Below are 16,333 nucleotides of genomic sequence, written 5' to 3' on the forward strand. Positions count from 1 at the left end.
CTTTGTTCTTCATTTGCAATTGAATTTTGCTTTCCATGAGCCATATGCAAGCCTGGCAGGATCAGTGGCAGCTGCAGAGTCTGTGGTGGCCCATGTCCCTTCCTTGTTAGCAATCCAGAAAAGTGCAGCGCAACACACCAGGCTCTTCTGGCAGAGATGGGTGATGCTTTCCTGCCCCTCCACATGCAGTCTCCTTGCCTGTGCCTCCCCTGCACACCTGATCTGGAGGGGAGGAGCAGGGTGGTCTGGGGTTGGTGGTGGAGGCTGCTGCTGTGGGCTACTCCTTGCTCCATTTTTGCTCTGAAAGCCTGGGATTTGAAACTGTACTTATATCTAAATGAATTTTCCTGACTGTCCCACATGCAAGTGAAGTGATGCTCTGGTAGCTGTCCTTTCACAGGGAAGAGCTGGTGGATGGGGCACTTCTCCACTCACAGCCTTCTCTTGCCCTTTGGCATCAGTGCCACAGCGTTTGGAGATGCAGGTTTCTGGGAGCTGTTCTCTGCAATTTGCAAATTATTGAATCAGCTCAGAAACGGCTGCCCGAGGCTCCTGGCTCGGGTTTGGCAGGAATAGGATCAGACGAGCCTTCTGGTCTGAAAATGTCTGCAAGTGCCTTGGCTGATTTACCCAGATCTGCAGGAAATTGCCACTTTCTCTGTTCCTGCAAGGGAGACTAGGCAGCACATTTTGTAAAAGATAAAAACTTCTTTTCACCATTACTTGCATATCGAGCCTCACTGTCCTGTCCTAGTCTGGCCCAGTGGGAAGCCCTTGGTCAGCTGGAAGGATTCCAGTGTCTGTAGAGATGCAGGCAAAACGGGAGTCAGCTCCTTGCTGGAGGATGGGCAATGTGTGGTGCAGCAGGGACCCCATGGCCAGCACAGGCAACTGATCCTCAGCTGGGACCCTGCCTGCTCAAGTGTGGGATGCTCTGAACTGCTCAACAGTGTTTATTTGCTGTTTGGAGGGGCAGTTAAAGCAAGCCCCACTGGCAGTTAAATGTCACCTTTCTCTGAGCAGGGCTGCAGTCCTGCTCCAAGGACAGGGTGCTAGGGATGCTGTGTGTGTGCAGGTGCAGGCTGGCAGTTTGCAAATATGTAATTTATTGCAAGAAATGTAGATGAGAAAATGCTGCACTTTTTTTTTTGCTGACTCTCAGGCTTTGATGTGAGAAGGCAACTGCTGAATAGGGCTAGGCTGAGCCAGGACATAACAAGGTAAATCAGTTTCTAGGGAAGGTGTTCCATTTCTGGGGCTCTGCCCAAGGGTCTGGCAGCTCTGCAGCACTGGGTGCCTGGGCTGGACCCCATGTCTGGGGGGGATTCTGGAGCCCCACGACTGTCTGGCATCAGTGGGAACCTGCAGTAGTGCATGTCCTCTGCTGATGTCCTCCCTGGGATGAGTGATGATGCAGCGAGATCTTGCCTGCTTGGCATCCTGGGATTGGGTGGAGAGCTGCTCAAAGTCAGGGCAAGGTTCTTCATTTAGGCACTCACTGCAGATTTCCAGGTGTAAACTCACAGCAAGGTGCCCTTGTATGTGTTGCAAAAACCCCACAGTTTTGGGTGTTTTTTGCAACTTGTGAGCAGCTGGTGAGGGCTCCTGGCCACTGCTGCTCTGCCTGGTGTAACAGCAGCTGCTTGTGGCTTGGGAGCCAGGGGTCAGTCCCAGGTGGGGCGGGGATGGAGAGGAGCCCCCCAGAGGGAGGGCGAGCAGCCTGTGCCCTGCTCCCACTGCCTGCTGTGGACGGGGCTGAGTCTGGCCAGGGGCAGGATGGAAAGTGATATGAAAGCACAGTCCCCTCTGAAAACTTAGGAGACAGGGCATGAAATATTAAACAAACTAAAAAGGAAGCAGCTGGCAAGGTGATGCCCATCAAGGATAAAAAATGATGAGTCCAAAAATAGAGGCTGTTAATTTACAGGAGAGTCATTGCTGACCTTCTCAAGGATGAGGCATCTGACAGGCAGAACTTGTTGCTGCAGGAGTTTGGTACCTCCTTAGGCCAGGTTTGATCTGTGGAATTAAGCATAGGCATTCGGGGAACCTGGGATGCTCTCATCTCATTTGCACATCTTGGCAGAGGTAGAGCCAACCACGTGTTGTGCAGTATTTCACCAAGTCAGGTAATGACATCTCCCCTCTGCACCTGTGATTTATCTAAATGTACCATGTTGATTTAGAGCCTGTCTGGGAAATAAATCAGATAGATGAAATGAGGAGGTGGGGTGCATTAGGGGTTTTTCACTAGGCTTTGGCTTGAGAGAGCACAAGAGAAGTGTGCGCTCACAGTCAGGGTCTGGATGGGAGCACTCCAAGGGTCCAGGTCAGCTCTGTGCTGAACAGGACTTTATAATCAGAATGTCAGTATGTCCCTGGGGTTTACCAAATACAGGATATTAATTTGAAGGTGCTTTAGGACTGTGATCAGGGATGCTATAAAGAGAAAGAACTCACCTGCCCTTGCTGTGTTTGGAGCTCACCAGTGCCCATGGTTTCCCCCAAAATGGGGGGACAAAAATCCCTATTTTTTCCCTCTTTGGAAGGACCAACCCTTGGCAGGTGGGCTTTGCCTCCCTGAGAGCTGGAAATAGGTCCCCCCAAGCACAGTCCCAGGAGGGGGCTGGCATGGCTGGGGTGATCTGTCTCTGTTCGGAAACCCTGCAGTCGGCCCTGCCATAACCGCATTAAGGTATTTCCTTAATTAGATTTACTAAGTATGCAGGATTCTAATTCTCTCTTTTCCTTCTCTCATAATTTGCCTAATGAGAAAAACAAAGAAATAAAATTACAAAAGTGATACCCGCGTTTCCTTCTGGAGAGACTGATGTTCAGCCGTGGCTTTGGAGGATGCTCTGGCCTGTCCTGTGCGCTGGTGTCTGGCCGTGGCCGTGGCCGTGGCCAGGGTGGGCACGGGAATTAGGCCATGCAGAGCCCCCTGGTACCTGCCAGGTGCCCCCTTAGGGACTGAGCACAGCCCTGTGACCTTTGGTTACATTATCAGTGTTGGAGCCGCGCATCTCCTGTGGTGCCAGGGAGAGGTGAGTGCGTGGGGAGCTGCTCAGCAGCCCCAGCCCATCCTTGCTGGCGTGGGCACCTGTCACCTCTGCTGCTCTTCAGGCTTTGCTGGCCACCTCTGCTGCTCTTCAGGCTTTGCTGGCCACCTCTGCTGCTTTCAGGCTTTGCAAAGAGTTGCACCCTCAGTGTCAGCTGGGGACTGGTCACAGTGCAGGGCTGCTGTGAGCCCCTGCTGGCTCTGCAGTCACTTCAGGGGGCTGCCTGAGGGCTGCATCCTGGTGCACAGAGACCTGCCAATCTTCCTCCTGATTCATTTTTCATCCCCTGAGGGCAATCGGTTTGGGAAATGCTGGCCCCTGACACCAGCGCTGGGGGCAGGCTTAATCATCGGTGTCTGTGGCTGGACTTTGACATAACAGATTGCCAGCAAAGAGCCAAACAGCCCGTGGAGATGGGATTGTTTTGCTCTCCCGGAACTGCAGGAGCAGTTCCAGCAGTTTGGCCCCAAAGAAGCAGCCAGCATGTGACAGAGGAACATGTTGTTAAGTTGGGTGATTTTATAATACTTAGACTATGATGCTATGGCAACCCACTACAAATCCCAGATCAAATCAAATTATTTGTACGCATCCCTGTAACTTTAATCTTTTCAAAGTCGTATCTGTTTTATGCCTTTGAGGCCACTGTGCAGCCGAGTGCAATCAGGCAGAGCTCAGGGTTCAAAGCAAGGAGAGCAGAGAATGAGTGGTTTGCTCCAGATCAGTCTGTGCTTTAGTGTCCTAGAAAGTCAAAGAGCAAACAAGGAAAATCTGTCCTCCTTGGCATTTTTCAGCAGCAGCGACATGGTGAGATTGTGGAGAGCTGAGGGGGAAGGAGCTCGATAAACAGTATGGATGGGCAGGACAGGAATTCCACTAGTGCTCCACACTGCTCCAGTTAACTTCTTGCACTGAAAAACTGGAAGATGCCAGGAGCTCAAATGAGCTGTAACAAATGTAAATTTAACCTGCTCTGATAGGAAAAAGAGAGAAAGATTTATTTTGATTTGATGTAATGTGAGACATCAGTTCTTGGTCTGGATTCACATTTGGACACAATGCAATGGGTATTTCCTCCAGTGCCTCTGGCTAAGTCCATGTTGCTGGCACAGCCCAGGTGGTGCCATGACTCCCCTGGCTGTGAGCAGGATGATGCTGCTGGTCCCACTTTGCCTTCCCAGCATCCCTGCTGCCTCCCTCTGCATCCCTTCTGCTGCCCCACTTAATCCCCTCAGCATCTCTGTGGCGCAGGGCCCTGCTGCAGGCACCGTGCTTCCCCGTGATTGTCACCTCGTGTCACAAGTACTGGGGCTTGGAGGGCAGGGCTAGGGGCGGTGGGGCTGGTGGTGAGGGCAGGTGTTTCCAGAGGGGCAAATGTTTGCAGAGGTCAGGGTGCAGCCTTTGACAGGAGCTGCGTGTTTTGGAGAGGCCCTGGCGGGCACCAGTGCTGTGTGGAGCCATCCTGGGGCATGCTGCCATGGGAACCAAACCTCGTTATGGCGAGATAAACAGTTGGACATTTTGGCCCGGTTTCTGCAGGACTAACCTGGCAGGGACAAGAGGAAACTAAATTAAATCTCAGAGTTTCTGACTCCTGGGGGAACATCTGGCAGTGTCACTGCGTAATGGCATGGCTGCCTGCCCAGGAACTGCCGGGCGAGAAGGATGGGAATTTTGCTCAGGGGAGGGCTGAGGCCGTACTTTTCCAAATCTTAGGGGATTTTGGTGTGGGGGGGGTGCTGTCTTGACATCTCCATGGCACAGGGGCTGCTTTATGCTTTCCTGGGGTCTTGCATCTTCATGATGGCTCTTGGTACTTCCAAATCTGGTGCCGGGTGCTGTGTTGGCAAAGGGGTCCTCTGCTGGGTCCCTTCAAAGCCCTGCTGGGGTGTCCTTGGGTGCCACTGAGCCTCCTTTGCTGCCAGAAGGCTGCTCAGTCCTTCCCTGGTGGAGAGGGTGCCAGAGGGAGGGAAGCCATGGGGATGGACTATTATAGGAACCCAGCCCTGCTGCACCTGTACCACCAGCACCATGCATGAGGACTCACAGCCCACCCTGGGCACGGGCTCTTCTGATGACTTTTATCACCTTCTCACAATGTCTTCTGGGTTTTTTCTCAGATTCCAGATATTACTGTGCAGGCAGCTGCACACCACGGCTTTGCCAAGGGAGATAACCCTTATCTCCTGCATTGTGCGCTGGCTCTGGCAGGGGGGAGCTGACATTTGTGTTTGGTTTTCCAGGAAGCAGGAGCTGCTGAACAGCACGGATGTGACCGTCCCGGAGCGGCCCCTGTCACCCCCTCTCACGGCCCCACCGACCATGAAGGTGAGAGCGCGGCGCTGGGCCAAGGGCCCGCTTTTGGAGAGCCAGGCTGGTGGGGAGCAGCACTTCCAACGCAGCGGCTGCACGGACCAGGGCTGTTCCCACAGGAGCAGCAGTAGGTGGTTTCTGGAATCCAGCCTGTTCCGATGCCATCCCTCTCTGCATTGGCAGTGGGGCCGTGCCGGCCCATCCTGTGCTGGTGCTCCTGTTACGCTGTCGCGAGCGGTGATGCCAAGCTGGATGCTGAGTCCAGGTGCTGCTTTCCTTCCAGCAGCCCTGGCCAGCCCCATGCTGGGTGGCTCTGTGCCAGCATGAGGCAGACTCTGTGTCCCTGCCGTGGGGCTGGGCATCCCACCGTGAGGCTTCACCTCTTGAGCTGTGCATTGCAGCAGGCACCTGCCCGTCCCCTGCAAACCCTCACCTGCTTCCTGCCCAACCTGTTCCGGGCACTTTGCCTCCCAGGGGAGCCACCCTTTGAAATAACAAGACAGCTGTCCTGCTGTGCCTCTGGCTTGAGGAAACATTAACTAAGGGAGGTGTGGGGACGGGCAGGGATGGCCGGGCTGGGATGGTCGGGCTGGTGCTCAGCCGCTCTTGCTGGGTGCCCATGAGGAAGTCTGGCTGTGTGGCTGATGCAGTTGGGGGATGATGCCAGGAAGGTAATAGATTTCTTCCAGGGCTTGCTGGTGAATGCTGCAGACACGTGGGGGAGGGTGCTGGGGAGGGGTGCTGGCACAGCTCTGCTTGCTGTCCTCTATTCGTGGCAGATCCTGCCTGGTGCAGGTTTTTCTTCCTGATCCCTTCCTTCGTGGCCCAGGAAAGCTGACTCTAAGTGTGCACAGCTCGCTGAAGGGTGCAGCCTCTGCATGCTTTGCCCAGGATGTGTGGACATTTTCTGAGGGAATTGCTGTACCAGGTGGGTCGGGTGCCACCATGGGGTCACGTCTCGGCTACTGGTAGAGACCTGAAACTATCCAAGAACATTTGTACCTGGAGATAAGCAGAATTCAAGCCAAGCTTAAACTAAGGAAAATACTTTTTAAAGAGCATCCAGTTGTGGGCACAGAGCTGTCTGAGCCTGAGGTTTTTCTTTGTGACTCCTGCAGGGGTGGTAGGTATGGACAGGCATAGTCTAAAGCTGAAACAACCAGGGCTGTGTCCAAGCCATGGCTGCCCCACATGTGCTGGCAGCCATAGACTGCTTGTGCTGTAAATCCCACCTTTGCTCACCACAAATATTAAATGAAAAAATGTCTCTCAGACTTTTTCTTTGATTTTCATTTCTTCATCCCCTCCTCTGTTTTTTCCTCTATTTTTTTTTTTGTCTTTTGAGAATTCAGTCTATTCTAAGAGCTGACTAAAAATCATCCTCTGTGCCTTTCCCCTTGTAACCATGACCCCATTTTTTGCCCCAAATCACACATGTCTCTCCCAAAACCCATTGCTGACAGTTGGTAGGGTGGGAGCTGCTGATGCCACTTGTCCCTCTCCCCTTGGGCTGGCAGTGCTGTCCCGGCCCAGCCTCTCCTGGAGCAAACCCAGGCTGGATGGAAAGAGGGCTGAGAGAAGGGCCGGGACAGGTGCCCACACCTCCAGAAAAGCCACTTAGGGTTTTACTGGGAGTGCCACATTAACAGGCACAGTTTGCTGGGTGATTTATTTGTGTGACCAGCCCAGCTGCTGCGGGTGCTGTGCTGAAAGGGTGGCTCAGAGCAGCTGCATGGAGCACCGGCCATCTGCAGGAGAGGGGCCCAGCCTAGGCAGATCAGGTAGATCAGGGTGGAAGCAGGGTTACCTCAAGTTCCTTGCTGAGGAAGAGGCCATCAGCAGGGTTCTGGCAGCTCTCCCAGAGAGGTGATGCTCTTGTCCCTGAGCCCCCTCTGTCCGTGTTGCTGAGGGTGCAGGGCCACCCCCTGTGCGTGGTGGCTGCAGCTCCTGCCCCCGGCCCTGTGGCTCTTGAGGCAGGCAGTAGAAATGAGGTTTCTAACTGGAGCAGCTCAGTGATCTCTTTAGTTCCTTTGGCAGGTGGGGATTAACCCTGCACTGGGCAACCCAGAACCTCTGGTGAAGCAGCAGCTTCATCAATGCTGCTGTGATTAAGAAAATAAATTATTCAAGACCCCCGATCAAACCGTGCACAAAGCTCAGCATTTGTGGGGGTCGAGTGCTTCTGGCAAGGGCACCCACAGCAGTGGTGCTGAGCTCCAAGCTGGGCTGGATGGGAGCTCCCAGTGTCACAGCTGCTGGGTCTCATTCAGGTGTCCCTGCTGTGACATGGCTTGGACTGCCTTGCCTTGTGTCTGCTTTTATCGAACAGTAGATTTCCTTCTTTTCTTTTCAGTCAGCAGAATTCTTCGAAATGCTGGAAAAAATGCAGGTGAGCAGCAGTGTGCATGCCAGTGACTCGGGATTAATGTAACTCTGATTAAGTAACTCTGCCCCAGCAGAGCCCCTGAGAGCAGAGGCTCCACAGCAGTGCTGGGAGGCCTGTCCCAGGAACAGACCCCACCTTGCAGCCACTTGGGTCGGAGTGATTCCATGTAGAAAAATACCCTCATGTTGGTGGACTGACCCCCTGTGTTGGTAAAAGTATCTAAATTATTTGATGAATTAATTTTCTTCCAAACAGGCACCAAAACTGGAAGAACAGAGGTCTGGAAGCCAAAAACACAAGGTTGGTTGATTTTTGTTTCTTGAGGGGGACTCTTCAAAGTCCTCCCCCCCCGCCTTCAGAGGTTTAATGTGATTGTCGAAGACAGTCACTCAAAGGGTTGGAGAGGATTTATATGTTATCTAAAACAAGGCACTGACTGAATTGCAGAGATGGAAGCATGGTGCCTGTAAATCCCTAAGCCAGCTTTATGTCCAGACTGGTGCATTTCAGCTTCCAGCTGTGCGAAAGGGTTGGGGTTTGCCACTGCACTGGGAAGTTGCACCAGTAGAGGAACTGCCTTTAGGCAGGACTTAGCCTGTGTTGATGCCTTCCTGTGAGGGACCAGTGGGTGCTGGAGGCACTCCCTGGGTTGGGTGGGCAGGGCTGGGGTGTTAAGGGTCGGCTGGTGGGGAACAGATGGTCATAGATGGTGTTTTGGTTCCTTTTTCCAGGAAGACTACATCCCATACCCCAGCATCGATGAGGTAGGTGCCCTGAACCCCCTGAACACCTTCTGGGTGAATGCCTTTTCAAAATTGCTGATGGCAGAGGAATTGGTGGAGATTCTGTTTCTGAGAGGAGCTGTATAAAGCATGTTTCCCCCTCCCTACCTTTGTGGGCTTTGGCTTTTCCTCAGTAGCATGTGCCTTCTTCTGTGACAGAAAAGAGGTTTCAGAGAGGGGCTGGACTTGTCCCTCCTGGTGCCAGGGCTGGGGTCTGCTGCAGTAGCGAGGGCAAAACATGGGGCAATGAGCTCTGCATCCCACATCCACACCCTGATCCTGCCTGACCCCTCATGGCACATATCTCTGCAGATCCTAGAGAAGGGTCGCCCGTACCCGCTGATCATCCTGCCCCAGTTTGGGGGATACTGGATAGAAGACCCAGAAAACCTTGGCACACCCACCTCATCTGACAGCAGCATTGGCGAGGAGGAGGAGGAAAACCTCAGCCCCAGCACCTATGGCTACAAGCTGGAGTGCAAGGGAGAGGCCAGAGCCTACCGCAAGCATTTCCTGGGGAAGGTGGGTTCCTCTGCCCCCTGGGACTCAAAGTTACACACTTTTGAATAAGAAAACTCTCCAATTGTGAGCAAAATGGGAAAGTTTTACAATCTCCCTCTTTGCAAGGACTGGAGGCACTGGTAGGTTCCCAGCATCGCAGTGATGGCTACACATGTGGCCTTTGGCCCTGGCCCCACTGCCACAGCTCTCCTGTGACACCAGTGGGGACACTGGCTCTGAGCCTCCTGTTGCTGGGGACCTGGGGCTCAGCCAGGCACAAGGGCCTGTATGGCAGCCCCTGCCCTCTTGCTCACAACCCTGATCCTGGCAAGGGGCTGCAAGTGTGTGAGTGATGAGAGGGTGTTGAGGTAGCAGGTGAGTGTCCAGACAGTGCCCTTGCCATCGGCAAGTTGCTTCCTGGCTGCTAACGTGCTGTTTTCTATTTTTAGGATCATTTAAATTTCTACTGTACAGCCAGCAGCCTCGGAAATCTGATCCTTTCTGTTAAATGCGAGGAGACAGATGGCACAGAATATTTAAGGGTTATACTCAGGTATGGAAAAAAAAAAGCTTTATTTAACAAAATATTCTCTCTCTGGGAGTCCCTGGTTCTGTTTCTGCAGCAAGTGCTTGAGCTGGACTGGCAGCATGTGGAGGGGGTCTGGGTGGGAGGGGAGGCAGTGGCAGCATCCCTGTGTTTCTGTGCTGGGACTGCCTAAACCTGATAATGAATGTGAAGCTTTGATCTGTTGCCACTGGAGCTGAATGTAAACCTCAGTAGGTTTAATCCTTCCTGGGATAACACCAGTCACTTCTCTCACCACCCCTCCATAAGATGACAGGACACAGCATGTCTGAACCACTGTGTCATTTTCCTCCGAACTATGAATATTTTAAGAGCTGCAGAATGAGAAGACAAATCGGGCCTTTGCTCACTAACCAGGCCCAACAAAGGCAGCTCAACAGTGTTTCCCAACAATGGGTGTCACTTTGCTGTAGACACTCTCTGACATCTGTCTGCTCATTGTTGTTTGTTTGCTAGGTCCAAAGTGAAGACATTGCATGAAAGGATTCCGTTGTCAGGATTCAGCAAACTCCCGAGCATCCCCCAGATTGCAAAGGTGAATTGCCTGGTTTGGTTGGAGCACATGCAGCAAAGCCCGAGCCAGTGCACATCAGGCAACATTGGGATGTGTTGGGCAGCGTTGGGCAGTGTTGGGCAGCGTTGGGATGTGTTGGGCAGCGTTGGGATGTGTTGGGCAGCATTGGGATGTGTTGGGCAGTGTTGGGCAGCGTTGGGATGTGTTGGGGAGCACTAGGATGTGTTGGGCAGCGTTGGGATGTGTTGGGGAGCACTAGGATGTGTTGGGCAGCGTTGGGATGTGTTGGGCAGTGTTGGGCAGCGTTGGGATGTGTTGGGCAGTGTTGGGCAGCATTGGGATGTGTTGGGCAGTGTTGGGCAGCATTGGGATGTGTTGGGCAGTGTTGGGCAGCGTTGGGATGTGTTGGGGAGCACTAGGATGTGTTGGGAAGTGTTGGGATGTGTTGGGCAGCGCTGGAATGTGTTGGGCAGCAGTGCCTGGGCTCTCAGGTCAGGGGGCACTTTGGTGGTACTGTGTGCTGGCCCTGCTGTTAGTTTCATGCTGATCCCAGGCAAGGAGAGAAAATGGCACTCATTTGACATGGAGAGACATGGGACTTGGCTTGCTGCATCCTCAGTCGGGGCCAGCCAGACCATGGGGCATCCCAATGAGAGGATGTGAAGTGGGGAGCTCCTGCTATTGGAGGCTGTATTTGGCTTCTTTATAAGACTTTCGTGGCCTGAAGTTTTGGCCAAGGATCTGGCACTGACTGCTCTTTCCCCTTGCCCACAGGCTTTCTGTGACGATGCCTCTGGGCTGAAGTTTAACCCAGTTCTCTACCCCAAGGTGAGGTAACCTGCCTGAGTTGGTCGTGTGTTCTGCAGGGACACCCAGGACCACTGTTGAAAACTTTAAGCCTAATTACGTGGGAATTTGGCTTCTTTCCCCCTTCTACTCCCCTGGTGCTGCCTAGCTGTTGTTGTACCCTGTTGCAGCTCTGGTGGGCTCTCCTCACCCCTCAGCATGGATGTTTTGGCCATCATTCATCAGATGAAACAACTGGCATTTTGCTTTCTTGCAGGCATCCCAGATGATAGTGTCTTACGATGAACATGAGGTCAACAACACATTCAAGTTTGGTGTGATCTATCAGAAGTTCAGGCAGGTGAGTTGTCCCCATGCCACTTGCATGGAGCATGTCCCTGTGCCCCAGAGATCCATGTTTCACGAGCACAGACTCACCTCTGACGTTAATTCTGCCACGTGCAGCACCTCGTATCGCTGGATGTCCTCACTGACTGTGTTCCTCATTGCTCGGATGTTTTCCCTACTCATTAAAAAATGATATGACTGAAAAGTCTCAGTATGGAAATCAGCCCACAAGCTGCTGTAGGGAAAAGTGGATGAGAAAATGGATTTTAGCAGGCATGGTATTTTAATCAGATACATGTTTAGACAGTTAAACAGCTACTTTTGTCTGGAGGGACTGTGGGCTCTGAAGAGAGGCACTTGCTGAAAATGCTGTAATTAGGAGGGGGACTCTGGATGGGGAGTGCAGAGCTCAGCCTCAGAACTCACCGAGAATTACTCTGACAGGCACTCTAATTATCTTACATGTTGCATTTTGGGTTGGATTGAGTGACTCACGCAAGGCCGTAATTAGGGTCTGATTATTTTGAAATACAGCAAGCAGGAGATGATTAGGGATTTTTCAACAGAGGATTCACTTCTGGTTTGGTATTTCCTGGATATTATCCCAAGGTCCTTGCTGGGGCTCAGAAGAGGCTCTCAGCAGCTTTACCCTAGGCTGTGGAAGCCCACAGATGGTGCTGATGGCTGGTGGTGAATGTGGTGGTACCAGCTGGGGAGCAGAGGTGGGGAGCAGCCTGTGGCTGTACAGGACACCATGGAACAAGGTGCCAGTCAGACCCCAGGGATGCTGTGGATGGAGCTGGAGGTGGCAGGGGATTGGACAGGCAGGGAAATTGGGGCTGTCAGCAGATGCACCCTGTGTTTTGTAGACCCAAGAGGAGGAGCTGTTTGGCAATAATGAAGAGAGCACTGCTTTCAAGAACTTCTTAAGTTTTCTGGGAGACACCATAACTCTCCAGGACTTCAAAGGGTAAGTTAGATAAAAAGGATGATTTTACAAATACATTAACAAGAGACCATGTCATCTGTAAAAATATCTACGTGTGAGAACAGAAGTCATCTCGCTCATGAGCGGGATGTGTGGAGCAGAAGCAAATATAGCTTTGGCTTGTTTTTCAAAGCTGGGGGAGTTTAAAAAAAAATTGGAGCTGCCAAGAGAGAAAAACTTCTTTTCCTGCAGCTTTGAGGTTGTGATAAAATCTAGCTATATTCAGTCATAGATGGAAGGAAGTCTGTGGAAATGTGCCATGCCCGGTGTTGTGGCTCAGCCACGGGTGCTCCCAGGGCAGTCACTGCAGCAGCCACAGTGCAGGCACAGACTCTCACTGCTGCTGAGGGATGGTGAGGTCACAGCTGGTGCCCATGGCTGTGGTCAGCCCTGGCTGACCAGCCCTGCTTTATGTGCACCCTGTATTTCAGGCTGGTGACAAGGATGGCTGGTTACTACACATGACGCATGGTTTGTTCTTTCCCGTTTGCTCACTGCTAGATGAAGATAAATGAGCTGGGCTGTTCCATCAGCCTGTCCCCTGACAGCTGCTGGTGTTTTCTGTGAAGCTTTCAATTAATATCTCTTCTTTTCTCTCCGCCTTTCCCTTGATCTCCAGTTTTCGAGGAGGCCTGGATGTCAGCCATGGGCAGACGGGAGCAGAGTCTGTGTACACGGTGTTCAGGGACAGGGAGATAATGTTTCATGTCTCTACAAAGCTGCCTTTTACCGAAGGAGACACACAACAAGTAAGAGAAGCTGCTTGCACAGAAGGGTCTGAGTGGGGGGCTGACATTGCCCTGCCCAGTGCTGTGGGCACTGCCAAGCTGTGGGAAGTGGCTGCTTGGCTCCCCAGCCTGGGACTGTGCTTGCTCCTGCAGGAGCAGAACCGCCTAGTTTCACTGACCCAATGTTCTCCCTTCTGGTTTAGCTCCAGAGGAAGAGGCACATTGGCAATGACATCGTGGCAATTATCTTCCAAGAGGAGAACACGCCATTTGTCCCAGACATGATTGCCTCCAACTTCCTGCATGCCTATATTGTGGTGCAGGTGGAAAACCCCGAGGCGGATAATACAGCATACAAGGTGAGGGCAGTCCCAATGTGCACCTACCCATTTTTTCTTCAGCATCTTTAGACGAGGGCATGGAGGGACAGGAAAAGGGGGAATGGCTTCCCACTTGCAAAAGGTAGGGTTAGATTAGAAATTAGGAGGAAATTCTTCTGTCTGAGGGTGGTGAGGCCCTGGCACAGGTTGCCAAGGGCACTTGTCCTGTGCTTAGTGATGCAGTCAGTATTTTCAAGGTAAATCCTTAGGCCTGGTGGAGACTTGTCCCTGTGTGATGAACACACACAGACACATGCACACAGGTGTGTTATGTATGCACTGTTACATAATGTGTGTGTATACAGACATCAGTGCATAAAATACGTATTTGTAAAACACCTCATTTGTTAAAGTGTTTTGATGGTCCTTGGTGTTTGCATGTGCCTTGCAGCAATCTGACATATCACCTGGGTGTAGGTGGCATCAACACCCTTACCCTGCTGCACCCGTGGGAATAACGTGTCTCTTGACTCCTCAGGTATCAGTCACAGCCCGGGAAGACGTTCCCTCCTTTGGCCCACCCCTGCCGAGCCCACCGGTGTTCCAGAAGGTAGGAGCTGAGAGGGAGGCATGTTCCAAGCTATAAAAAATAGATGTGCACGTCCGAGATGTTTCCAAGCACACTGGCTTTGGGAAAACAGGACTTCTGGAATTGATCTGCATTAATTTTGGCTTCCACTGAGACTCCAAAACACTGAGGTGTTTATGGTAGGGTGAGTGGCATGCACCACTGCATGGCATTACTTGAGCAAGGTGGCAGCAGTGGCTCTGGTGCTGTGTTGGTGCAGGTGGGCACCTCAAATCCATCTGGGGTTTTCCACCAATGCTTCCACATCTGGAGGGACTGCTGGGTGCTGTGAACTTGGGTTTTGGGTTGGTACAGCTGTGGGGTCCACAGAGAGATAGAGAGTCTTAAAATGGTGGGTGTTTTCCACCTTGGTTGTCTCCCTGCAGAGCCCCGAGTTCCGAGAGTTCCTGCTGACCAAGCTCATCAATGCTGAGAATGCCTGCTGCAAGTCCGACAAGTTTGCGAAGCTGGAGGTAACACTGCCCACATGTCCCTGCCTGGAAAAGGGTTTGGAGAGTTCTTCCATTCCTCCTCCAAGCTACCTTTCCCCGTTGAACTCAGTGCTCTGCATGGTGACCATGGGGCGGGCACTGCCCTCGAGGCACGAGCTGGTGTCACATGGATCGGTGCCACTGCTCCTCCCTTGGAGCCCCTGGCTGAGTCCTTTTCTCTCCTGCAGGACCGGACACGTGCTGCCTTGTTGGACAACCTTCACGATGAGCTCCATGGGCACACGCAGACCATGCTGGGGCTGGGGCCCGAGGAGGACAAGCTGGAGAATGGGGGTCATGGAGGCTTTCTGGAGTCTTTCAAGGTAAATCCCTGCCCTTGCGAACAACAGAGCTAAAATTCACCTTGGGTTGGCAAAGTGCATATTTGGAAACAAGAGGTGTCCCCTGAGGGTACAGTGGCAAGAGGAGGTGGGGGCTGCTGCCACCACTGTCTGCTCAGCCTGCCAAGTGCCCAAGCTGGTCCTGGTGGGAGCAAGCAGAAGCTGGCACTGTTGCATTATTGGTGAGCGTCCCCATTGGAGTGACTTCTGCAGAGTTCCTGACACTCTACCAGTGTGCTGCAGCAGTTTTTGTGTCACCAGAGGGTCTCAGTCCAGGCCCAGTCCCCTCCCGCAGGGTGTGCCTGCAGCTGGGCTCTGCTGTGGCAGAACGTGTTCTGCTCATGTTCTGGCAGCTGGCTGCCACTGCTGTGGGACAGGGATCAGGAGGGGTGCCCCAGGCAGCTGCCACAGCAAGCGGGTGGGAGGTGGTGGTCATTGTGCTTAAAACAGAAGATAGAAAGAAAGGTGCTGGATGTGGAAGGGGGAAGTGTTGCTAAGTGTGCCAGGGAGACAGGGTGAGTGTGAGGGAAAGCAGGTGATGTGGGCTGGAGGAAAAGGAATGGGTAAAGCACTGTGGAGGAAACTCTGAGCAGCCACTGGTGGTAGGGACAGAGGCTGGCTGGGAAGCAGGGACATCCCTCGAGATGGAGGGGCAGCACTTGAGTCTGAGGCTATAAGCCATTGCCAGGTGTCTGTGGTGCAGCTGCCCTCTAGCACAGAGGGGGCTGGTGCTGGGTAGCTGTCATTGGGCAGGGGGACTGTCCTGGCTGCAGCTGTGCTGGGACAGCTCCTGCAGTTATCTCAGGTACGGTTATCCCTGTAGCATAGAGAAGTGAGTCTGGTGAATGGGGCCAGGGAGGAGGGGTGCACAGCTCCACAGACCCTGCTGCAAAGGCTCAGATGTGTCCTGTTCCAGGGTGAGACATGTAGGAATGGAACCGCTGTGCACAGCGTCATTGTCCGACGCTGAGGTTAAACAGCGATGTTCCGGCACACTTTGTGTGTGTGAGGAGACAGACCATGCTCTCTTGGCATTGCAGGGAGTGCTGGGGTGGGAGGTGAGCCCTGTGGTCCGTGGTGGGCTACGCCTGTCTGGGTGCCTGGTGCCCACACTGCTGGGCTGCCTGCTGGCTTATGTCCTGCACCGTGCACTGCCAGAGCGCTGCGGGGAGGACACACAGTGAAGGAGGGCTGAGATCTGGTCCCCATTGCATCTTTGTGCCTGCTGCCTTGCACCTACGACCCAGCCTACAGGCCTATGTCCTTGGCCAGGGGACCAGGGGACCAGTTCTCAGGGGTGAGCAGAGCTCAGTTCTGCTGGGCTCTGAGTGAGTGAGAGGTGCCTTTGCTTCTTCTGTGGGGAAGGAGCTGCTCCTCAGGGCTGATGTGTTGGGGAACCTCACAGAGTTCCACAGCCCTGGGCAGGAGCCTGCAGAGTGTGAGTACCTGTGGCTGCTGCTTTGCAGCAAAGCAACTGGTCACTTTTACCTAAGAACAGTGTCAAATTGTGTATGAATTTCTGCTGACCCAAATAAATTCAGTCTGATGGACTCTTGCTTGAT

General features: G+C 52.9%; 1 protein-coding gene across 11 annotated transcripts in view; it reads left to right on the plus strand.

Moving 5' to 3' along the window:
• The window catches only part of RAP1GAP2 (RAP1 GTPase activating protein 2), a 55,303-nt gene that overhangs the window by 28,614 nt on the left and 10,356 nt on the right, over positions 1 to 16,333 (plus strand). For 8 of the 11 annotated variants that reach the window (XM_015646758.3, XM_015646762.2, XM_015646763.3 and 5 more), the window contains 15 exons: positions 5,303 to 5,387; positions 7,726 to 7,761; positions 8,014 to 8,058; positions 8,490 to 8,522; positions 8,853 to 9,062; positions 9,491 to 9,594; positions 10,084 to 10,162; positions 10,916 to 10,969; positions 11,205 to 11,288; positions 12,145 to 12,245; positions 12,883 to 13,012; positions 13,195 to 13,350; positions 13,850 to 13,921; positions 14,326 to 14,412; positions 14,619 to 14,753. In XM_015646758.3, coding sequence (XP_015502244.1) covers positions 5,303 to 5,387; positions 7,726 to 7,761; positions 8,014 to 8,058; positions 8,490 to 8,522; positions 8,853 to 9,062; positions 9,491 to 9,594; positions 10,084 to 10,162; positions 10,916 to 10,969; positions 11,205 to 11,288; positions 12,145 to 12,245; positions 12,883 to 13,012; positions 13,195 to 13,350; positions 13,850 to 13,921; positions 14,326 to 14,412; positions 14,619 to 14,753 — 1,411 coding nt within the window. Of the gene's footprint in view, positions 1 to 2,916; positions 3,045 to 5,302; positions 5,388 to 7,725; positions 7,762 to 8,013; positions 8,059 to 8,489; positions 8,523 to 8,852; positions 9,063 to 9,490; positions 9,595 to 10,083; positions 10,163 to 10,915; positions 10,970 to 11,204; positions 11,289 to 12,144; positions 12,246 to 12,882; positions 13,013 to 13,194; positions 13,351 to 13,849; positions 13,922 to 14,325; positions 14,413 to 14,618; positions 14,754 to 16,333 lie in introns of those variants that run through there. The other 3 variants (XM_015646756.2, XM_033518863.1, XM_015646765.3) reach the window with 2 other exon arrangements.

This window comes from Parus major, chromosome 19 (genome assembly GCF_001522545.3).
Source record: "Parus major isolate Abel chromosome 19, Parus_major1.1, whole genome shotgun sequence".
NCBI classification, from domain to species: Eukaryota; Metazoa; Chordata; class Aves; order Passeriformes; family Paridae; genus Parus; species Parus major.